General features: G+C 40.2%; 1 protein-coding gene across 12 annotated transcripts in view; it reads left to right on the forward strand.

Annotated features, from left to right (window-relative positions):
- Positions 1–25,475, forward strand: part of shank3a (SH3 and multiple ankyrin repeat domains 3a) — a 315,840-nt gene that overhangs the window by 190,296 nt on the left and 100,069 nt on the right. For 11 of the 12 annotated variants that reach the window (XR_005992309.1, XR_005992308.1, XM_041794579.1 and 8 more), the window contains 4 exons: positions 14,295–14,403; positions 16,673–16,824; positions 17,569–17,736; positions 20,961–21,077. Coding sequence is in view for 10 of the 12 variants with exons in the window: in XM_041794579.1 (XP_041650513.1) it covers positions 14,295–14,403; positions 16,673–16,824; positions 17,569–17,736; positions 20,961–21,077 (546 nt within the window). In the remaining 2 variants the exon portion in view is untranslated. Of the gene's footprint in view, positions 1–9,302; positions 9,363–14,294; positions 14,404–16,672; positions 16,825–17,568; positions 17,737–20,960; positions 21,078–25,475 lie in introns of those variants that run through there. The other variant, XM_041794587.1, reaches the window with a different exon arrangement.

The following is a 25,475-nucleotide window of genomic DNA, read 5'->3' on the forward strand; positions in this document are numbered from 1 at the left end:
CCAGTCCACTCCTGCCCCAGCCTTTGTATGAGTGAGTGCCGACAAAGCACAGACAGCTACAGAATCCAGAACACTCCGTACCAGATAAATGTGACTATGTTTTCTGATGTGGCTATACACACATGAACAAGCAGTTGTGTATTGAGCAGTGCCGTATGACCTAAATCAGTCTTTCTTTCATGTCCCCCTACTCCTGTTAAGGGATTAAAGGTAGCCATCATGCATGCAAGAGGATGTTTAATCTGCAATAAAATCCTTCAGGCACCCCAGTCCACTCGCATCAACTCTGCTAATGTGAAATGCCAGCCCTTTTTAAAGATTCTCCACCAGGAGGCCTTCATTTCAAATTGGACATTATGGCAAAGCATTCTAATAAATCTGTTGTTATCTTTTTTAGGGCTGCTGCTTCCCTGTGCATCTTATGTGCATAACGCTACAAAGCTGCACATTTTTGTTTGAGATGCTCACATAAATGAGTTTGGCTAACACAGTTACTATATTATTATGGGATCAACATAGACAAAATGCAGTGCATAGATGTCTGATTAAGGACCAAAGCTGCAAAACTGAACCTCCTTTCTGCAAACTTCTTTGGTAAAACTTTTTTCTTCCACTCTAAATTGTTTATAGATGGGTTTTTTTCTGCAATCTGTAATATTTAAAGCAGGATCTCCTCTATAGTCAACACCCCAATAAGGGGTGTTAATTAATGTCCTCACTCCCCCTAGGCAGAGACAAAACTACTGGATGGTAAGATGAAATAAATATTTTATATACTGACATGCAGTGTTTCCCACAGGATTTTAGTAGTCTATGGGGGCGGTCTATGAAAGAGTTTATTGTCTTTAGTTAATAGTTGTGTGCCCTTGCAGGAGTTAAACCAGATGCATCTCAATTCAAATTTGATTGGCTGATTCCAATTTAAATTTTTTTCCAGACTCTTACACGTTGGTCACATGCTCAGTGTGAACCTGCAAGCCTGCACAGGGCGCCAGTGGCAAATTTGACCAGTTCTGGTGTTCTCAGGCAAATGCCAGTCGGGCTGCACGGTGTTGGGCTGTGAGCACAGGCCCTACTTGTAGACATCGGGCCCTCTTACTACCCTCATGGAGTCTGTTTCTGACAGTTGGAGCAGAAACAAGCACATTAGTGGCCTGCTGGACATCATTCTGTAGGGCTCTGGCAGTGTTCCTCCTGTTCTTCCTTGCACAAAGGAGCAGATAGCAATCCTGCTGTTGGGTTGTCGCCCTCCTACGGCCCCTCACGTCTCCTGGTGTACTGGCCTGTCTCCTGGTATCTCTTCTACACTCTTTGACAGTGTCCTGGGAGACACAGCAAACCTTCTTGCCATGGCACGCATGGATGTGCCATCCTGGATGAACTGCACTACCTGAACAACTTCTGTGGGTTGCAGATACCACCTCATGCTACCACTAGTGGTGAGGGCACTGGAAAAATGCAAAAGTAACCAAAAATCAGGCAGACAGGATGAGGACAGGGAAATGGTCTGTGGCCACCACCTGCAAAACCATTGCTTTATAGGGGTTTTCTTGCTAATTGCCTCTCCTTTCCACCTGTTGTCTGTCCCCCATTTGCACAATAGCAGCTGAAATTGTTTCACAAGCCGTTTTTACAGAGATCACGCAATAAAGGTGAAAAGGAATGCCTGTCTCTGTTCCACAATGAGCAATTCACACAAAGGTGTAACAGAGCCGCGCACGCCTGAGCTTCCACACACACCCCAGCGTCCAGTAATCAGATGGCAGCTGCTACCCGAGCTGCTGCTTTCAATGAAACTCGAAACTCTGGATTTTTCTGTTCAAAACTTTGTATTTTCTAAATGAAATATGGGGAAAATAACATGAACATTCATTTTGATCGATTAGATCCAATAGACTTTTTTCCTCCATGTTTCTGAGCTGGGGGTCCGACTTTAAGCAGTGTCACAGCGCACGTATTTACGTTGGAGGTCGGAAACTTCAGAGTACCAAGCTCACTTGAACACATCATGAAACTTTTCAGACGCTGCTGGGAGCAGAGATGTGTCTGCTTTCTCCTCTCCTGTACAGAGTGTGATCAACTCTCTGACCTCGCAGTCTCTCCAGTTAATCCACATTATTCTTTATTTTATCCCCCTGTTGTTTTCTCAGATGAAATGCCGCTCAATTAAACTGCGCTGGTTTTTAAATCTCTCGTTTATGGAGACAGGAGCGCACACTCGCCGTTGCAGTATGCCGTGACATCCTTTCACACTCGTTGCGGAAAAGTCTGTTACGGCTCTGATACTACCTCTTGATCTGGATCAGAGGTGGGGCTAGATCGACCCCCCAGTGTGGAACGGTCACTTTCATACAGAACGACATTGTGGAACGAAGGCGTAACAGACTCAGAAAAGAGAGGCAGTGTGAAAGTAGCTACAATCAGTGTAGCTTCCTAACTGGACAGGTTGATATCCCGGACGTGTGGTTGACTTGGAGTTACATGGTGATGATTATGTGTTCCCTTTATTTTTTTTAGCAGTGTAGTATGTACTATGAGCTAAACAGTTTTCCATTATGATTGAAGGACTGATGTGAAAATGTATGTAGGCTGTGTCACAGTAAATTGGCATATTGGCTGGATCAATGTGTACCCACATCCAGCACAGTCCTGTGGATATTAATCTGCAAGCAACACTTGGCAAACCAGTATGACACTGTTGTCCTTCCTGACAGTTTTAAGCATAGTGTACTCAACAATGGCTGTTTTCTGAGTGTTTTTTTTTTTTTATTCAGACAAGCTAGTCAATCTGAAATTTAATATTTGTATAGGGGAACACCCCTTAACACAACACTGACAGTTTGCCTTTTGTTTGAGTGAATCAGAAGACACTGCTACTCTGCTGCTCTCTCAAACTGTTTGCGATTTACATACATACACAATGTCCTATGTTTACTTGTTAACAGCGCGTACGAGTAATTAACTTAATCAAGCTGACCAAAACATTTTGAGCTGTTTTGCTTGTCATTGACACTGTTGGGTCTGATTTATCAGACCATCAGTCAGTGTCACTGCAGTTTTCTGCATCACTGTCAACCAGGCTGAATAGATGAGGCACCTGGCATCTGAGGAGGCTTAACAACTCAGATAGGACAGCTCAATGCAAAAAGGATATACCTGATGAGTGGAGGCACAACGTGCCATCATGTGAATCAGGTGTAGCCACTTCAGTGACTATTTAACCAGCCTGTGTAGTTATACAGTTTCTGTAGAGGTCTGAATGTCTAATGATGGGCTGTAAACACATGGCTGTATGCCAGGCACAGGCAGTAGAAAGTGATTAAAAATTAGGAAAATAAAACCACATCACCTTCTGCTTGTCCTTTCAGCACAGTCTGAAAATGCAGCTGGCACAGATAGCTGGACTTTTTATTGAAGGGGTAAAGCATTACTTTTTGATCTGCTTGAGGCTTCTTCCTTTCCTAACTGTTTAGGCTGTGCTCATATCATCCTGATATCTGATGCTCCACAGCGCATTTCCATGACCACCCCCCTGTGCTGGCTCACTGTGTTTAGCCTAAATAGTTGTGACACTCTAGAGCATGTGTGTATTTTACAGGCCAGTTCGCATTAGGTTGGACTATGATCCTCCTGAATAGGCATCTTGTTGCCTAGTATTGTAATTACTACTCACCCATGGTCCAGTGTACTGCAGGCCAGCTGTGAGGGACCAGGGGCTATGTGACCATGTGGTAATGAGTGTGAATACAGAGCAGTGCAAGCGTCTGGCATGTTCACTGGCATAGTGTAAACACAGAATTTCTCCTCAAAGATGAATAAATTGTATCTTCTTCTATGTGTTCATGCTAAATAGTTCACACATGGATGCTGACATACTATCATTAGTGTAAAAAGCCCTTAATCGAGAGGAATTCAGGGGAGAATAGCTTCAGAAAACAGTAAATGAAAGCGACAGGAAAGACAGCAAGGGAGGCATGAGTTGTCTCTGTAATTTTTGGCCTTCAACCCAGGCTTTTATCAGGTAGTGCCAGATAATCTCCCCTTAGTGGTGGAGACAAGAGCGTCCTCAGGGCGCTGAATAAAAGAAGGAACCTTTATCCACTTCTTCCTGCTATCTGGAGTAGCTCCTCCTGTCATTTTCCGCCTCTGATCACAGATCCTTCACAAAGAGCTTCATATTATTCAGGACACACACCCATATGTGTCAGTATTCAAGCAATGTCTGTAAGAGAGGGCATAATCCTGAATTAGTGAGGATGAAGTCTGAGGTCTTTAAGAATTATAGAGAATTGTCTTCATATTGTAACCAAGCTGTTAAATGAGATTAAGGATGATTAAGTTGTTCCTCAATGTTCTGAGGTTCCCTGAACTCTGACTGCTTTTTAAAAAGGCATCCACCATACTGTCAGCAGGGATTGTTAATGTTTTAGGGCTGGGGTGTCACACTCATTACTAAAAGAGTATGATGTGAGTCTTGCTTTTAGTAATTTTAGTACCACAAATTTATCACTTTGAAAATTCCTAGTTATTTTTAGAGCAATTTTTAAATCTTGATAAGTAATCAGCATAAAACTTTAGTAAAAGTAGGACAATTTCTGTTTTAGCTATGAAATGTGCAGGGACAGAAATCTTATTCATATCAAGAACATTTTAAATCAAACAGTGTGGCTGCACAGTAATCATATGGAGAGAGGGGAGGACGCGTAGTGCAGAGACTCAGCCTGATTCTGCAGGCTATTATCTGGGTTTAAAGCGTTGGTGAAATGCCATAGATTTGGGGAGTTGATTGTTGCTGTTTCTTGCTCTGCTTCTCTGACATGAAACACTATCGTTCATTTTCTTTCCTTTGCTCTCTTTTCTGTGCCTCTTTTCTGAGTCTGCCTTTCCTTTCTATCTTCTTGATCCAGCACAGCAGGGGCTACCCCATCCTCAGACAAACTCTGTCTATCAAACTTTCAGCCAAAGTTTGGGCTCTATCTGTTGATGTCTGTGTCTACTAATTTGTCTGTTATTTATGGTTCCTTTTATAACATTCAGTGGTTAATTCTTGGACTCTGACAAATCATGGCATGAGGTTGAAGACAAGCAGATAGTTTTAAACAAAGCTGTGTCAGGGTTTGGTTTGACCTAATCGTGAACTGGCTGTTAAATAAACACCATCCATTGTGGCTGTGTGACCATGACATTATTGATCCCCCAACAGGGTTTTTGGTGAATTATAGAGTTGTCACAGTGTTTATTGTTTGGAGTAAAGTGTGAGATTTGAGGAGCATTTGGGATGAGAGTGTGTGAATTGGATAATCAGATAAGTGAAATTGGAACTCAGCCATAACACCATTTAACAATATGACCAATTTGGAAATACTTAGCATTTGTCACTCCTCAAATGGCCACTTAACCATCAAATTCCACATGTGCTGCTTTCTGAATGTGACACATAAATCGCACCATTTTAAGTCAATCTTTGCAATTCTACGGCATGTGCTGTCTATGGAGCATGGCAGAAGCACCACTTTGCTCTGCTCTGCATGAGAAACATGTTGGGTCTATTTTCAGTGGAGCCAGACAGGAATAAGAAAGCACAAAGCATCCAGCTGATATTAGAATACAACACAATGCCAGACTCCCAACCATGAATCTCATCACTGTATCAACAGTATGTCCCAACTGATGGTACAAGCCACAGGTTTGTTAGTCAGAGGCCCACAGAGGTAACACAACGCCATTCTTTCAGACACACTTATGGGTATTTGGGGGTACAGTCAGTTGTCTGAGGTGCAAATAAACAGAGCACTCCCATTTACTTTGCAAGATGGATTAAACAACCATCTGCACAAATTGGGTGAAGTTGTGTTGGACAGGAACCCACCACAACTACTGTTTCATAGAATATTAAGTCAGGAGCCTCACATACTCGTTTTTCAAGTTTCTGAGTCATGAAACAGGATGATTTCAGGCAGAAACTACAGCCACGTCAAAAACATGGAAGCGAGGTCAGTCTACATACTGTATGTTCTGCACATTTTATAACAGGGAATAAACATTAGACACAGACACATGAGACTTCTGTTTGAAATTGAACAGATGTTTACTGACTCTTGAGAGTATCCTGCTGTGTTGGTAATGAGTTTGTGTTGCTTTGCAAAACTCTGTCTATCACAGTGTTAATTCTGATAGCTATTTTTTATTTTAGTCTCAGTCTTAGTCTTTCAATTAGATGCCTTTAAGTTTCAGTCACATTTTAGTCATTTCTACCCTTTATAGTTTTAGTCTAGTTTTAGTTGACAAAAACTCAAAAACATTCTGGTCTATTTTAGTCCATAAAAAGTCCTTACGTTTTTGTTTTAACCTCTAGTCCAAACATTTATTATCGTCCCTGAATTTGGTACCAAATCATAGTAGTGTTGTCAAGCAGAATACCTACACATGCTCTGTGTTTTAACAGATTTGACAGATTTTGAATGTCTGATAAAAACTAAATTGCGTTTTAGTCTAGTTTTAGTCATCTTGACGAAAACTAAACTTACTTTTAGCCAGTTTTAGTCATCACAGATCTATTTTTGGCTAGTCTTAGTGTAGTCTTTCTAAAGAAGAAAAGGCTGTCGACAAACAATTTTAGTCTTAGTTTTAGTAAATGAAATGAACACTGGTGTAGCAGGCCTGTAAGTTTTGTGATGGACAGTTCTTTTCTGTTAGTGATGAATAGGGTTTCTGGCTTTCTGAGGACTGTAGATTTGTTTTGTACTTTCTGGTACTGTAAGTAGTCAGAATTTCTCTTAGGGCCCTCAACATTAGATAATATGTTGCATCTGTTATTTTATTTCCTTTTTCTTCTCTTTTTCATGCTTCCTTCAGAGGCATCTCTGGAGTCTGTGATGGTATCTTACTAGATAACACATTTTATCTGTAGAGGGAACAGAAAGAGATTGCTGTACATGAAATGTTTTAATTTCACTATAGAGCTGTAATGATGTGTTGCATGAATGAGTATTGTGTTGACTGCAGAGAGAAGTGGCTACGGACTTTTGAAGCTGCCTGGGACTTTGTGTGTTGTGTTAAATGTATTTAAATGTAGATGTATAGTGCCATCAGCTAATGCAGCCAGCAGCAGGGCTACATCAGGGCTTCAGTCTGATAGGTGTATGGATGATGAGTTTAAAAAATGGATTAGTTCTACACAGATTCTACACAGATTTGGGCCATGTTTTCAAAACAGCACACTTCCCCTTAGCAGTAATTGTGCTTTTATGTGGAAATAGTCACTCACATAACAAGTTCACATACACACTCACTCCCCAGTCAATCTCCCAACAGTGGCCGGGTAGTTTGATTGATCTGCCTTTTTGTGTCAGTGGGCTAAAACTTCCTTTGTCATTTTTTCCCCCTGTGGTTTCTAATTTTAGAAACCGCTGAATAAATGTTTCAGTAATAAAATATAATTGCAAGATGTATGTAATTTTTTTTTTTTAATGAAATCGACATTTGCATTTAAAGTACATACACCACCAAAGATATTACCACTTACCCTAATGGCATCTTATCAGTCACAATGTTTTATGTAGCAGAGCTAAATAGCAGGAAGCATTGATCAACCAGTTTTTACATTTAAGACATAGATGCTGTGCCCTTGGTAGTGTCTAATGTGTGAACAAAATTATAAGTCGTTCGAAAGAAACATTTTTTTTTCCTCTAAGAAAACTACAGAAGGATTATTAGATCCAGACTTTTCATTCAGTCACCCACAGTATGCCAGCCTGTGGGAGACTGTAGTAACATTCATATCAGAAACTTGGCAGATATGTGAAGGACATGTGCACAGACTGGATGATAATTTTTTTTTTGTTCCTTTTACACAGTTTTATTTTTCTGTGATTCACCAGAAATCATTTCATTTCATTTGCCAGTCACTGGTGCTCTGAGTGCATGCAAGTTTGGATGTTACAAAAAACATAAAGCCAGCTCCTCTTGAGGTGATGCTGCTGAGAGTAATGAGTTATGGGTGAACAGCAGGAATGCAACAGTTGTCAGTACAGTATTGAACTGTTCGCTATGGTGGCCATGGTTCAATGCATGCGTGTAAACTGGATTTTCTTCTTTCTCAGTTTTGCATATAACATCCATGGACTGATATTACACATTTCTTTGAATTGGCTGTTTTTATGTGCCTATGAGTTTGCTGGGAGAAAAATCCCTGTGAGTAAACACTCAGTCCAGGGTCTGAAATGAACACATGCCTAGCACAGGTAGATATTTGCACCAAAATAGTCATAGATCAGAACACTGCTGAGTTTAAACTGTGGATACAGCTCTATCTCCTGCTCCCCTGCTTGCTGCTGTCAGTCTTTGCAGGAGACAGAAGCTACAGAGACACTTCAGCATGTTGTATGAGGCAAGTGTATGGCTGCAGCTCAGAGACCTCTCGTCTCTTACACGATACTTTTGAGGTGAAACTAACTGAACCACACTCTCTCACGCTTCTAACTTGTGGAACCATGAAAATGTATCATCATGGTGTTAAATTAAGTTACTGCCCTCCCTCACTGCATCAACTCCCGTCTCCCGCCGCGGTCAGTTTAATTCACCTGTCAGTAAATTGGCTGCGTGGTATCATCTCCTTTAATAATCTCCTTGAAGTGTTCACGTTAGCGTTAGCTTCTCTGACAGGCAGGAAGGAGAGGAGATAAAAGGCGATGTCTGCTGGTCATTAAGTCCCGACGAGCGAACTTTTTTCCTCTCACCTCTGTAAATGAACGCTGCATGCTTTCTGCTTTCTGCTCATAAATGACGGCGTGGGCTGGATCAAGTGATTCTGTTATAAGTTATCATTATAAATGAATGAAAAACGATGATCTGAGGTTATTTTGTAGTCTGTATGAGTTAAAAGAGTTACCGCGCCAGGATCACGGAGATCAAAGGCAGGTGCGCTGATCGTCTCTCAATTAATTATATTTTTAGTAAGACGTGATGAGCCTAAAAGATATAATAATGCTTTTAAAGGCTTGTTACATTCATTTAAGGATCATTAAGAGTACCAAGCAGGTGCAGTAAGGAACCTGTATGGATTAAACAGGTCCCCAAAGAGGTGATTTTAATTTTTTTTTTTTTTTTTTTTCCCTTCTTCTTCTTTTTTTTCCCACCTGAACGACCAATTGATTGGTTGGTGCCTGGGTGTGATTTTGGTCGACCAAGTTTTTCTTTGGTTGACTACATCCCTAGTCATTGCATTGTAAAATAACACAACAAATTTATGTTCGGCAGTCTCCTCTGTAGCAGCAAACACAGACGTCCAAGCGGTGGTTAGAGATCCGCAGCTTCACATCGTCCATCCTGCTGGTGAGGGAGCAGGCACCTTGGTATGACAGGTTTGTGTTTGCTCCGCTTCCGCCTTCTCGCACAGTGCTGTCTCTTCCTCCTCCCCACTGGCTGTAGGTGTCGTGCTGCTCTATGTCCTTCTCCTTTCAGTCTCTGAGTCTCCGTTGGGAAAGATGTAAACTCCGTGGGCACGCTGTCAGTTCTGGTCTAAGTGTAGGGCTTTGTTTTGCTGCTAGTGATGGAGTGCCGGGCTGCTGCGTTCGTACACGCCCCCCCATGCTATCTCAATAGGTAGGATTCAGTAGTCTCCTGTTGATCAGGCAGTGTTCCATGGCAGTTACTGGCAGTTGTTGCTAGCTTTTAAGCTAGCCAGGAGTTGTAGTTGAGACTGAGGTCTTCTTTTTCTCTTTTTCAGGTTTTTCTTAATTGGAAATTTCCCGCTCTTTCTCTCAAAGGTGTCCTGGACCATCCATCCTCTTTGCTTCCATAAGTTTCAACATATGTTGTCAACTTAATTGTGAAAAACACTACATATCCAAGATGTAACTCAAGAGTCAAGTGTACCAGCAGGTGTTTTTCCTGGGGTACTAGACACTAAAGAAGGCCTATCATTAGCCCAAACATTATCTTTACATAAAACAACAACCAGGCTGTCTACTTCCCTGTTTCACTCTCAGCTTCACTTAACTAATCTTGTGTTCAACATGAATGATTGCTAATTTGTGCGTATCTGAATGCACAAATACGATTGGTTTACTTGCATAATTTTTTTCGCTACACCCGGGCATCAAATCATGTGTATGCGAGTGCACAGAGGTACAAGAGGGGAGGGGCTTTTTTCTCTCTATCTGTCATTTCAGCCAATTGTCAAGCCCTACTACACGGTGCAGGTCCTTACAAATAAAATGAATTAAAGTGACTTTGTGATTATGGTTGCACGAGTAGAGACCAGCGGTAGCTTCAACAGGGTTGTTTGTTAATGTAAGCCCTTAGCCGCTATCACTATGATGTCTAGCTCACAGATTCGTTGTGTTGTCAGAGTATTTCATATCATATCATAACAACTTGACTACTGTCTAATTTTGGACTGTCTTTAATGTTTTGGAAGCCAAAATAAGTCTACATATCCACTATGAATGCAGCAGAAGCTGCTCTGCTGTGTCAGCACGAGCAACCGGCTCACTCAGATTTGAAGGCTTGCATGATCTCATTTTCTAAAAAGAGGAGAAGAAGGAAGAGTCCAATGCCTGCCGCCAACTAGCAGTGAGGGGGTGAAATTACACCATAAACTCCTGTACCAAGTAAAGTAAATTATTAATTATTAAAATGTCAATACTTAATTTTAAGATATCGATACAGTATCACGCCAGGAAATATTGCGATATTTGAGTGAATCGATTTTTCGTCCCACCCCTAGTTGCCACTGACAGACACCACAAGTTTCTCTTCAGTTTTGCAGTTGAATAAACCTCCTCCCCACAGGCTGGTCCTTTGGAGATCCTCCAGTGACATATCTGAAATACATCACTGAGGATCTCAGTGCTGATTGGCATGAGTGATTTGATTGAGTTCAAATTTTTAAACCCTCACTAATGAAGCGAATAGCGCATTGAACATGGCCTCATTCCTGCAAACGACGTGCTCATTGTGCAGTCCACGACATTCACGCCACCCGAGGCGAACTTACCTCCACTCGCATTTTTACATTGACTTTACATGTAAGTAACTCACATGAATGATTATTTGCATCTGATGTGACTACTAATCTTGCAAAGCAGATGAATACGCCCGTTTCCTTGTTTTTCCTCTAGCGAATCCATCTTGCAAAGCTCCCATCTGAACCGTTTGGGCCAGATTAGAAAGTGACAGGACCAATCAGCAATGAGCGGCAGTACTTTCAGGCGCAGCAGAGTCGTGACGTAAACAAGCAGCAGCAAGAGCTGGTGCAGTTATGGAGGAAGAGATTAGTGTGGATGCTGCGAAAGGGCCAGTTTATCAGAACTTGTTGACATTTCTTCGTTAAAAGAAGAACAAAGAACAAAAAACGGCAGTGAGTTCTTTTCTTTTCTAAAACAACAAAAGTCGAGTACTTACATGTCTATAGTCGCCATGTTTCGCGTTATTTCTCAGTAGCTGCGCACGCGCAACTTGCTAGTGACTACGTCACGTGCTTTGTTGCTCTGATTGGCCCGTGGAGATGTGACAGAACATTTACCCAATCATACCCAGAGGATTTTTCAAAGCCTCTCCTTTTTCTCAAACGTTTCCTACTGAAGCTTTCCCAAATAGATGTGTGAAACAAATCCATCTGGCGTGTCAGGTTATGTGACTACAACATCAGCCTTTCTTTTTAGCACAGTAGACACTTGGTGTTTTTACAGTTTAAAGAAAAAATTAGTTTAAATTGATATTGGTATTAGCTAAAATGAGTTTGAAAATATCAGCATATCAGATATCAGCAGAAATCCGGTATTCTGCATCCCTTCTTAAAACAGTCTCTCTTCTTTCTCTCTCCTCGTGTTTGCATTTACCATGTGGATTCCAGACAACATTCAAAAGCTTTACGTTGTAATGTCATCATCCTGTAGCCTTGTGTGGGCTGATTTATACAGCCTCTGCTAAAAAGCGCTCTCAAGTAAGATAAAATCCCTAAACACATTCCCCTCCTTAAATGTTTGTCTAACATAGCATGTGAAACAGGAGCAGCCACAGACATGCACACATAAGTCACACATCCATTCATACTATTTTTTAAATGACTGAATTTTCTCCTAAACCTCTTGCTGCTCCCATAAAATTCACCAAATATGTCTAAAAATGGGAGACGCACACAAGAAAAAACATTCTGGTGGCTAGACCATCAGTACTGAACTGCACTGAAGCCTGCGACCAAAAAAATGTGGACCTTGGAAAAACTGTGCGGTTGCAACCTGAGTAGGCTGTAGGTTTTGGATAGATTACTTAGATGGGGTTGAGAAATGTATGTTTGTAAATTGTAAGATTTTTTTTTTTAATTACAAACTGTTATGGGATATTTTTGACACTTGTATGAAAGTCTTTTTTTACCTGATTATAATTGCAAATAGCTGGTCTTTGAGAAGATACAAAAACATGAACAGATTGTGTTTATTTGCTCCACCAGTCCTGCATGGATTCAACTCTCAAATCTAATGTGTGACAATCTGTCCTCCTTTGATTTCTCATAATATTTAGAGAATGATCAGTCTGTCATGGTGACTTGGAAATAAACCTTGTGTCTATGCATTTGTGTGAATTGATATGCATGTGTGCGTGTTACAGAGACAGAAAGATAACAAAGCAGAGAAAATATTGAGTTTATTAAGAGCCTCAGCCGAGCAGATGAAACAAAAGCTTTTTATCAACCCTCTGTTCAACAGGCAATAAAACACACATCACATCCAGCTGATCACAGGCAAATAACCCAGAGCCTCTTCAAGGCATCATGCAGGACACAACATGCACACACACGCACTCACATGCTCACAAACACAACCTCAATGGTCTTCCCACTCGTGTACATTGGCTGCCGGAGCTGTCTTTGTGTCCCATCACCATAACAACTGCCTCACAGAGGCTCGACAAAAAAGGAAAAAGCCAGAGTGAATTTCTTTCACTCAGTTTGACTTGGAGCTGGTGAGAGTAGCAGTCGGCAATCTCTGGCAGTATGTTGGAGTCTGTGTTGTGTGATCCAGAGGCTGGGTCGTAGATGCAAGTGGGCTATAGGAGACTTGGTGTGAAGAAGAGAAAGGGGGTCTGTGATGTGAAATTCAGGAGGTGTTGTAGAGTGTGACTTCTCAGAGCGGGGGATTTACAGTACATATTTCCACACATGGTGAGTTTAAGACCAGCTGTTTGCTGTCTTGCACCTGAGTTTTCTTGTTTGTATGGTTGTTTTTAATTCTGAGTATTAGCAGTAATTAAGTTGCATGAGATATGTGTCTGTGTTCGTGTGAGGATTTCCACATGTAGATGTTACATAATGTCTGAGACTGAGAAACCTTGGGAGGATGCAATAGTAATGAAAGTTCTCTGCTCTCAGGATGCTCTGGATATTGTGTTTCATCTTCCAGGTGCATACTGTATAAGGTTTTCGTCATTGTTTTCATCTGTTTTGTACGTGCACAGCTTTAAACTATGCTGCCCTTTATTCATTTATTTCTTTTAATAATAGATATTATCATAATTGCTATATTTGTATAGCATCTTTAAAACAAGAGTTTAGAAAGTGTTTTGACATGTGCAGAGTCAAAACGAACAAAGCAACATAACCTAAGACAAAGCCAAACAAAACAGACCAAATAACACTTCTGTAAGTCCTTAAACTCTTCTATTCTATGATGTTATTTCTCCTGATAGATTTAAACCCTGATTCTTCTGGCTGTAGTGATCTATTACCTAGTGTTGGTGCAGGTACCTTTCTCACAGCTGTATTTTACACTGAGTACTCCACAGGCAGACACTATCAGCAGAAGTGAAGAATATTTTTAATCATAGGTCACTGAGGAAATAAAGTGTATTTGTGTGTGTTTTAGGAGATATGGGTGGATATGACTTGCTTGTGTGATCAAATGATTTAAACATCAATGATACTGAAGTGTTTAACTGTACAGTATTACAGCCATTACTTTTGAATTCAAATGTGACCTTAGCCTGAAGATCTCATTTTCTTGTTGTGAATCTCCAAAGGAGAGTTCTGTGTTTCACTGTTCCATAGGCCCTTTCCTGTCTTTTTTTGGTCAATCCTGATAGAGCTTGTACATCAGCTGCACATGGTCCATTTGCTTGGCATGACAGAGCAGAAATAAACCCCTCAAACACCGAAGGAGAGAGCAGCGACTTTAGCTTTCATCTCTGAGCTGCATTATTAAACATTCCCATCCACATGAGTCTGACATCACCCAATCACAGCTGTCTGTTCTTGTACTACCCTCTCTTCCCACTCCCTTGTCTCCCTCTATTAGGCTAACCTGAAGAAGTTTATGGAGTATGTACAGCAGAGGAACACTGAAAAGGTCTCAAGGTTCCTGGACAAAGGCCTGGACCCCAACTTTCATGATCCAGACACAGGAGGTGAGAATATGTATGCTCATGAATATTTCACACTTTTCTGTTGTTATTTAATAAAGTTTCTTTCCATAATCTTGATTGGTCTTATCTCCTATGATTTTTCCATCTCTTTCTTTCCCTCTCTCTCACTTTTCCCCTCCAAAAATGACCATGTATGGATTTTCTGAAATAAGCCTCCTGCATGCTGGGCAAAGCTGGATTACTTTCTTTGCTAATCTCCTCATGTTTATGCAAATGTTTGTCCAGTCATAAAGGAGATTTCCTTGTTGGTGACCTGTAGTCTGACAGAGGAGCTGTGATGCCAGGGGGGTGGGGGATTGAGGGGCATGAGAAAAGGTTGGTTTAACACCATCTGGATGCAGCAACTTAGGCTGGCCAGACCATTTTTGAATTTAAGCTGATTGTAAAAAACATTGGAAACCACAGAAATAAGTACAGTTCAATTTTTAACATTATAATCCACCTACACACTAGACGATTTAGCTGGACCAACAGATCCCGCACCTGCTGTGTGGAGTAACAAAGTCCCAGTAGTGATTCCAAAATCAAGAGCTCTCAGGGAAACTTGGACAACAAAGCATGGACAACAATCAACGTCGACTCTATTTAAAGCTTTCACATCACATGCATGTGTTCATGGTGGCCAAGAACTGCTTCCTACTGATGTACACTTTGTTGAAGGTTTTGGCTGCCAGCTGTATGTTTTGAAAGAAAGGAAGTTGTTCAACTGGATGTACTAATTGATTAGGAGACAGGTCCAAGTTCAGAGAAAGAGCCCCATCAGAGAAAGAAAGCACATAGAGGAGCAAATAGCAGGTTGGTACTGAAAGAACTTCAACCGTCTCTAGATTACAGCAGACACTAGCACCAAACACAGTTCTCCTAGTCCTGACATCAGTTATGATGCTAACTTGATCAAAATATGACTGTCTTTAAATCACATTACACTGACAGACAGCTGATATTGATCCTCATACAGTGATTACGTAAGGTGAGCTAATGTTAGCTAACTAGCACTCACCTATAAATTGGTGATTAACAGCTTGTGGCATCGCACAGCATTGCACGCTCACTGTGCACACTGGGTACATTAAATGTTTGATTCTCTGCCATGTGAATTTCAGTTTCACCTTGTAAAAAATATGAAATCTAGAGCTTCTATGTTGAAGGTGGAGAAACAGATGTGTGGTGTTTTGTATAAATGAACATTCAACAGCTTTGAGCTAAAGAGCTTGTCTCCGTATTAAGACAAACGAGAACGTAACATTTTAGACACGGATATGGATATTACTGATATACAGTTATTTCCACAAGCTAACAAGTTCTGTAGAGTGAAGAAAATGAAAGTAAATCAAGGAAATATCCCTGTCTGACACTCTTTTTCACTTTTTGTAGACCTCTTTCCTTGTCCTTCATACATCTCAATGTTAGAGTCAGAGAAAGACATAGTAATGGGGCGTCTGGGGAAAAATGTTGTGCTGCATATGCATGGTGTACGGACACTACTATAGGAATCGATGCAATCAAGCTGATTTTGTCACTGATGGTCACTTCCATTGCATCCAGTTAGGACAGGGTATGAGAATTTCTTGCCCTTATTTTCCGATACGGCAGCATTATTTACCCTAACAAACCAAAAATGCATTCAACTGTCCATAATTTTTTGGCGCCAGATGGTTGAGTGGTTTGCCCTTTTTTGCCCTCCAGGTGTCCAGGAAGTCACATGACTAAAAGCTATGAAATGTGGTTTGTTTTGTATGAAACATTATAAAGGCATTTGAGTGTTTGTTATATTTCCATATATTTTTAATATTCCACTAGCCCTGCCACGGTTCTGCGTATGTTCTCTGCTATGTTTTTTAGCAGTAAAAGTATACCACCTTTCGATGTTGATGCTTTCTGGTCTGTTCATTTTTGTTGGTTGTTCTGGGTTTTTTGTCAGTGCCAGACCAAAATCAGGGAGGTTTCATTTTGAAAAAGAGTTGTAGTGGCACAACACATTTGAGGATTGTTTAGACAAATGAATGGTTGTGACAAATCAGGCTTGTTGGGCCCAAAATTGTGCCTTAAATCATAAAACTTAAACTAAAGGGTCCAATAAAGGCTGTTTTCCGAAAGCATATTCACAGAAAAAATGGAAACTTATGGCTTAGATAACCACAATTGGACATTTTCTTATCAAATACTGACAGCTACATCAATTTTAAGTCCTCTCTCTCTTTCATAAGTTGATTTTTGATGTTTTGTGTCTGCTCATCCTTGGTTTTCACAGAATGTCCTCTAACACTGGCTGCACAGCTGGAGGGATGTGCAGATCTCATCAAGGTGCTGAAGAGTGGAGGGGCGCATCTGGACTTCAGAACAAAAGATGGCATTACCTCCCTACACAAGGCAGTGCGCAGCAAGAACCATACAGCACTTATAGTGAGTCAAGCACACAAAAACACGCAGTCATTCAAAAAAAGGCTGACTCATTCTCAGTGATTTCTTTTTCTTCACCAATTGGCTGTGCGTAAACTTTCCCTCTAGGAAAGCAGAGATTGCAGGCAGACAGTATGTGGAGGGTGCTTCAACAATTACTCAGTATGTGAGGCTTAGCATGCCCTCTGTGAATGGGCAGGCGTCATTGCTGAATGGCCTTGCATGTGTTTGGTTTAAGGATGCTTGTAACTCTAATGAAATGGTTTCTATGAGTCATATAATTGATTTCCTGTAGAGCTAGAACCCTTGAAATTGAAATTGGTTATTTTCTCGCTTATGATGTAAGTGTCCGAATATCCAATGCCATAGCGGCATGTTCTGCACAGGATAATATTTCTGTTGTTAAAATGAGTCGTAAATATACTTTAATAATACTTTGATACCTTATTTCTCAATTAAACCAGCAATACTTAAAACAAAACAAGTATTATGGTACAAAAAGCTCATAACATTTCCTTAGGGGTAATTGAAGGCATCAGACTTACCAAATGGATTTTTTATTTTGTTACTTGACTTTTAATCCATAGACCACTTACCTTGTGTTAAAAACATACATACACATAACCAGTATGCGCTTTTCACTGATACCATCACATTGTATTGCTGTGTTAGATGCAACAGGTTTAGAGGAAAAGTTAGAAGGTTATTTTAGCATTATTCTAAACCAACTTGATTCTTTTCCACTAGACACTGTTGGACTTGGGTGCATCACCTGATTATAAAGACAGCAGGGGGTTGACTCCTCTCTATCACAGCTCCATGGTGGGAGGAGACCCCTACTGCTGTGAGCTGTTGCTGCATGACCATGCACAGGTCGGCTGTGTGGATGAGAATGGCTGGCAAGAGATTCACCAGGTAATACACACACCCAAATACACACCAAGAGTGATGGGTTTTGTGCAGAATAAAAGTACAGGTGATGGGTAGGGGATGTGATTTTTCTGTTTTCTTAATTTGAGGATTTTTTGGTGGTGGTCTGAATCACCACTAAACATCGGGGTCATGGGTTTGATGTGCTACTTGAAAGGAAGACTTTGGAGTTGGACCAGTTTGGCAGAATCTTCCATCAGTCTGCATTTTAAAGTCTATTTCCAAACAGAAGAATTTATTCAGAGATTTGCAAAACAGCTGCATAAAGCACACATCCTAGACTCTAGAATTAAAACCATCACAGTCCTTACAGTGGTATCTGTTTGTGTTAATTGTGGTAATGAGCTTTTGGTATACAAAGAACAAATGTTTTACATTGTGGACATTTCACTCACCTCATGTCTTAAAGCATTCCCTGCTCTGTAAACACCATGATGACTGGTTTCTACGTGCTGTTTCTGTTTGTGTCAGGGCTTTTTACCTTTATTGAAGAAAGCTGTGGGATTTTCATTTCTACTGCTGATGCTTAATGTGAATAGGTGTACAGGAAACATTGTGAATGGAAACATTCTTCTGTAATACCAGGATTCGATCAAGCTTATCCCATTGTTACATAAGCATTTACATGTGCAGTATATGTATCTTAACTAGAAGGCTTCTAGTCATTATGGAGATCAAACTCATTTGGTTTTGGTAGCAGGGGAGGCCCAGTGTAGTTGGCATAAAGAGGCATTGTCTTAATCAGTATTTGAGTTCTTCCTTCTTCCGCCTTTTATTACAGAGCCTGTTACCTCAAATTTCCCCATTAAAAAGGCTCATTTATGCTCCCTTTATGTACAAAAATATATATTTACAATAAGGCCTGCATGGTGGGACAGGGGTTAGTGCTGTTGCCTCACAGCAAGAAGGTTCCTGGTTCTTGGTCAGTGCCTTTCTGTGCAGAGTTTGCATGTTCTCTCTGTACATTGGATGGGTTCTCTCTGGGTACTCCAGCTTCCTCTCACCACCAAAGATGTTAGGTTAATTGACTCTAAATTGGCCAAGGTGTACGTGGCTGGTAGTCTGTTCTTATATCAGCCCTGCGATTGACTGGCGACCAGTCCAGGGTGTACCCTGCCTCCCACCCAATGCTAGAATAGGCTCCAGCCCCCCTCTCGTATGACCTCCAATGGGATAAGCAGTGTAGAAAATAGATAGATAGATAGATAGATAGATAGATAGATAGATAGATAGATAAGTAGATAGATAAGTAGATAGATAGATGTTTACAATAAAAAAAGAAAATTTTACTGCCCAAATGTTCGTGTGCTTGTGTTAACATTGGGGTAGACAATTAGAAATATGTCCACTAGAGGTCATGATCTCTCATAGACCTACACTTCTCTTTCGCTGCAGCTCCATCTTATTTCTCTCTAGTTATTCTATTTTAATTTTTTGTCCCTATGTCCAGGCAAGACAACCCATGTGCAAACATGTGCAAAAACATGAAACTTTCACAATATTTGTCAGTATCTCTTTTAAATATCTGTTGTTTTTTAAAGCGTTCTTCTTTTTGTGTTTTGTTGCTCTGGCTTTAGCTGTTGGCTACACCGCTCAACACTGCCCCCCAGGGTTACTGTTGGCATTATTGTCTGTATCTCTCACCTCAAGAAAACATGCGAACAATGGATGACATTAATGCAGGGTGCAGACAAAAGGCTCTGTCCATACCAGTATGTGTAATAAATGTCAATCAAAATTATTTTCTTTTTCACAGCAGCTTATGTGGTATGATCAGTGGCTGCCATCACTGCTTTTATCCAATAAGTATGAAAGATATGAGCAGCTCACTAAGCTGTCAAAATGTCGTTTATTTTTTGGAAAATCTGAAATAAATTTTTTGTAGTCATGTATTTATCATTGAAATAATTGAACCTTTGAATGGATTCTGCTAGTAATCGTTGATTATGGTAACTTTCAAATATCAGTGAATATTTACCATACCATATTCACCAGGTCAGATTTAGGGCGTTTTGTCTGTGGCCTTTGCAGAGTGGGGCTGATTCCATTTCCTTTATTGTACTTTTTTATAAGCATGTCTGTTCAGGTACCACTACAAGGAGCAATGAAGATATAAACTAGGTTTTTTGAGTGTACAGATTACAATGAGCCCTCAAATTTTGGAGCTTTTACTCAATCTTTAATGCACTGATGATTAAAGATTCTGTACACCGAGTTGTCCTTCAGCTCTGCAGATTTTCCACCCTTTAATTTCTTTCACCTTTTCATCTTGTCGCTCCTTTTTTTGTCATATTAGTATTTTTTTTTTGTCTATTTACTATATAACATGTATGAAAGGATCACTACAGAAGGTCTAATAACCAACAACAACAATCCCAGAGTTACTGATGCACTGTCTCACTGCTGTTGCAAATTCTAAGGGAGAGAAAGCAGGAGGAGAAACAATTACTTGACAGAGATGGTGGGCTTCTCCATCAGTGATACAAGACAAAGCTTTAGAGACAGAGAGAAAAAAGAGAGGAGATAGAAATTAGCTGACAAGTCCCCCCACCCCACCCCCCCAAGCAATGTGAAACACTAAAACTGAAAAAGATGTTCCTCATATCAGAGAATTTTTTACTCTAGGATAGGCATTAGTGTTATTGGATTTTAAAAAAAGGACTTTCTGGATTATAGTGACTTAAAACAACCTAATTGAATGGAATTAGCTCAAGATATAACACAAGGGACAGATTCAATAGTTTAAACATTGTGGGGTTTATGTAATTACATTTTCAAAGACTTACTGTGTACATAATGTGCAGAATGTGTTTGGTTAGCCTTTAGTGTTGAAGCATATTCAAGTAAATCAACTGTAATTATTGCTCCAATTAGATTTAGTGGCAAAGGAAAAAGGTAGGTCAAATAAAAAAGGGCTTGTTTTGAAAAACAGGAAGAGCCAGAGGGGGGATTCTTTCGATTGATGTTGTAGCATCAATTTTCAGCCTCTTTCATTGTGATTATTCAGCCACCAAAAGCACAAATTGCTGTTTACTCATTTGGCCAAATCCCTGGTTAAAACCCTTCACATCTTTTCATACCTCATTCCTTGAATCTCAATCATAAAAGAAAAATGACAAAACAATGGCATTCTGCTCATTTCCATGCTTGTCACTTTAAAAGGGTTTATTTCAGTGAAATTAATGTAATGTGTAAATCTGTCATTTCAGGCATGCCGCTATGGCCATGTGCAGCACCTGGAGCATCTGTTGTTTTACGGAGCTGACATGAGTGCCCAGAATGCATCTGGAAACACTGCCCTGCATGTGTGTGCCCTCTACAACCAGGTACCAAGCTTTATTATATTACAGAATGTGTTTTGTTGATGAAAATCAGGTCCACTATGGAATAATATTCCTGTTAGACAGTGCATCATATGATTTATTGTGACAGAGCTGTGCCTTATAGGATAAGCCTTATTCACACAGTAAGGTGACAGCTTGGAGCCAATGGAGGAAAGTGTAAGTTTGATTTGTTTACTTAAAGCGCCACTGGCCAGGGCTCATTAATGTCTGAGTGTCAGTTCGATCTTCAATAATTAACTATGACCTATGAGATTTTCCTTAAGTTTAACCAAGTGTTCATCACCACAATGTGCTTGCCTCACAAAGATTGCAGAAAGTACCAGAAAGAAGACAACATTCACTTCTATTCTTCCATTATTATTGCATTTGAAGGATGATTCCATGTCAATGTTGTTGCTCTGGTGGCTGGTGGAGTTGTGTTTCTGTTCATGTGAATGGCAATGTAGGGGTACAATGAAAGTATGCAAGCATGTATGCGTTCTTATTCGCTGTCCTTTACGAGTTGAAGGAGCAGCACTGTCCTGTACTGCAGCATTGAACCTCTAAGGCACACTTATGTAATGCATATGCCTGTTGTAACTTTATATAGGGCCCTCTGAGTAAACCACAAGATCTTATTGATTTTATGTAAGACACTGCTTGACTATGTCCACTGTAACATTTCTGATTACCTCACTCCCTATTTCACTGCTCAACTTCTCTGATTCTGCATCTCTGCTCTTCGTCCATCCCCTGCTCCTTTTGCAAATCCCTATTCTTTGGAATAATCCTTCCTTGGATCAGAGTTGCTAGATGTGACTTTTTTAAGCAGTTTCTGAGCACCTCTTTATAGATGTATGTGTAGAGCAAGATTAGAACAGTTTGGAATTTTTCACTAGTTTTTATTTTTATTTTGTTTTTTAATTTTAGTTTAGTTTTCATCATGGTTTGTTTGTTAAGTTTAGTTTTTATTTTGCAAAAATGCTTTGTTTTAGTTAAGGTTTTTTAGTTTTAGTGTTAATTTTTTCAGTGATCTGGGATATTTGTCAGTGGCAAGACCCTAAAGAAATCATACAACTTTAAAAAGAAATAGTAAAATAGGCTACTTTCACATTTAATTCGCTGAAATTTGATATTTGAATACAATTCAAGACCCAAATTTATCATTTTGTGAGTCCATGACCAGTCAAATTGGACCATTTTACACTCTCAAGACTTTGGTGAACCCATCAGTTAGTGTGCTTATGTCATTGACTAAAACTTTGAAATTTTGTCCCTGATTTTCTTTCATTTTAGTTAGTTTGGTAAGAACAACAGTTTTAGATAGTTTGGGATTTGTTGTAGAGCTTCATATCTTTTTTAGTTTCAGTTAACTGTAATGGATTTTACATTTTAGGTTTAATGTTAATTTTAGTTAACTATAATAATCTTGGTGTAAAGCACTTTTTAACTTTGTGTTTTTAAAACGGCAACAGAAATAAAGCTTACCTTGTTTAGTGTTCAAATTTCTGTCTACACCATGCTGTCCTCTTTTTGTGTGTGGTCACGTTTGCATGTGCCTAGACGCCTGTGCATACTTGAGTTGTAGTCCATAATAGAGGTGTCCCTAACCTGGTCATGATCTTCACCATGATTGCCTGTTGTGATAATGGACTGAGAGGGCAGATAGAAGAGAAGTGCTCCAACTGGGAGTGAGGCAAGCACAGGGTTGAGGATCAGGAATATTCTTCTCACTTGGACTATCATCGCTGTACACTAACACTTTCTTCAGCTGCAGTTTGGATAAAAGAAAAAAAAGAGTTTGTTTTGGACTTTTCTGTTTCTTAAATGCTTTATATCATGAATGAGACTGATGCCTTATATAAAGTTGCACCGACTTTGAAAATCCCTTCAGGTAAAGTGCATAATATCATCAAAAGATTCAGAGAATCTGGTGGAACTTTTGTGTGCCAGGGACAGGCCCTAAAGTCACTGTTGGATCCTCATGATCTATGGGCCCTCAAGGGTCACTGCATTAAAAAAGGCATCCTTCTGTACTGGAAATCACTGCGTGGGCTCAGGAACACTTCCAGAAATCATTGTCAGTCAACACAGTTGGCTGTGCCATCCACAAATGCAAGTGAAAGCTGTGCTGTGCAAAGAAGAAGACGTGAACATGATCCAGAGATGCAGCTGTCTCCTCTGAGCCAAAGCTCATTTAAAATGGACTGAGGTAATACAGAAAACTGTTCTGTGGTCAGCTGTCTCAAAATTTGAAATTCTTTTTGGAAAACAAGGATGCTGTGTCTTGCGGACTAAAAATGAGAGAGAACATCCTGCTTGTTATCAGCACACAGCTCAGAAGCCTGTATATCTGATGGAAAAGTATATATAGGGTTTAGAGCAACATGTGTTCCCATCCAGATAACATCTTTTTCAAGGAAGGCCTTGTATAATTCAGCAAGACAATGCTAGACCACATTCGGCATCCATCACAACAGTATGGCTTTGCAGTGGAAGGGTCTAGGTGCTGATTTGGCCTGCCTGCAGTCTAGACCTTTCACCAATAGAAAACATTTGGAGCATCATAAAATGAAAAATCTGGCAAAGAAGACCCAGGACTGATAAGCAGCTAGATTACTACATCAGACAAGAATTGGACAGTATTCCTCTCCCAGAAGTCCACCAACTGGTCTCCTCACTTCCAAGATGTTAAGCTTTTCAAAAGTGGGGAGGTTGCTACACAATGGTAAACATGGCCCTGTCCCTACTTTTTGAGATATGATGCTGCTATCAAACTCAAAATGAGGAAATACTTTTAATGAAATAGTAACATCCAATATGTTTTTGTATTATGTTGTGACTAAGATATGTGCTTATGAGATTCGAGAATCATTGCATTCTGCTATTAGTTACATTTTACACAGCACCCCAACTTTTTTGGAATTTGAATTGTATGAAGCACATTTAAATACCAGAGTGTTGTAAAATCAAAACACAGTGAACATCATTAAAAAAGGTTAATGCCTACCTATGCTGTCACCAGAGGAAATCTTCAGGACGTGAGATAATGCGTTTGTTAGGTGTATATGTACATATATTTCTTCATGTGACATGTTGGAAAACTTAACAAGTAGTTGCAGCATAGTTTAGATTTTTGGTTTATTTGACAGGGCCCATGCACAACGAAACTGGTTGAGCCAGAGTTGGCAAAAAAGCAAATTTAACTCTGTGGTCCCTTGGTAGGAAGATCTAAAAGAACAATAGTATGGTTTTATGGCCTTTAGAGGCTATGACAAAAAGGAAAGACATACAAAAGTTCATTTTTTTTTAAATATGAATGAATGTGTTCTATATCAGCAGAGGTACATGAGGACATTTGGGGATGGTCGCAGTGAAAACCAGGCTGCTCAAAGAGAAACATGTTACTGGGCGATAATGAAGAAGCTTTTCTGCTGCTTCAGTGGGAGAAAGAAAGAAGTGCTTACTTCATGAACATTAAATGAGCACTTTACTTCTCTCTCTCTCTCTCTGTCTCTCTCTCTCTCTCTCTTTCTCTCATTTTGCACACAAATAAGTGAAATGTGTGCATGCATGTGAATGTGTGCATTTGCGTGTTGTAAATGTAACTGTGAAATGTTCTTCTGATTCCAGTCATGAGGAATGACCCGCTTTAACTGGACTGGAACACCACAGTCTCCAGAGACAGAGTGTGTGCTTGTGAGTGTGTGTCAGCATGGGTTTGGGAAGCACAGCATCAAAACTTAAAACAAGCTGTTCCTAACATCCATGTGACTGAAGTCATTACATGTTCTACTTTATAGTGGAGGGAGATGGAGTGTTTTTTGTCTACAGAGTAAGAGGGGGTAGAATCAGAGATAAAATCAATTAATTGCTTAATTACAGATATAGAACATCTTCTTGTAAGCGTATAGGCGATAATGGATATCACCAAGCCTGTGTGTGGTCTCACTGCAAAGGACAGCTGTTATTGTGGCTCTACGTAAAGCCGATTGTTCCCAGAAGCAGTGTCTCTTAGCGGGGTTCCAGCAGGCTTGCGAAAGGCCCAGCTGGGATGATTATGTGCGATTACAAAAAGAAATGGTGTTGGTAGAATTGACTGGGACGCTACTAGTCCAGTGGTAATGATCAATTAATCCATATGGAGAGAGAGAGAGAGAAGACGTAGAATCAGAAAGAGGGGGAGACAGATGATGCGGAGAGAGGATGACTAACGAGACTGAGGCCAAATAAGCTTAATTAGTGGTTTGAATAGCCACATTTTGACATCTTAACCAACATTAACATTAATTTACCAGGCTTTAGCCTGGCAGAAGTGGTCAGCAGCTGTAAATGAAGGCATTGCAGGGGTCTTTTACCTGGCAGACTGATCAATTGAAGGGGCCTCGATGGATGACTAAG

The sequence above is a fragment of the Cheilinus undulatus genome, linkage group 9, assembly GCF_018320785.1.
Source record: "Cheilinus undulatus linkage group 9, ASM1832078v1, whole genome shotgun sequence".
Classification (NCBI taxonomy): Eukaryota; Metazoa; Chordata; class Actinopteri; order Labriformes; family Labridae; genus Cheilinus; species Cheilinus undulatus.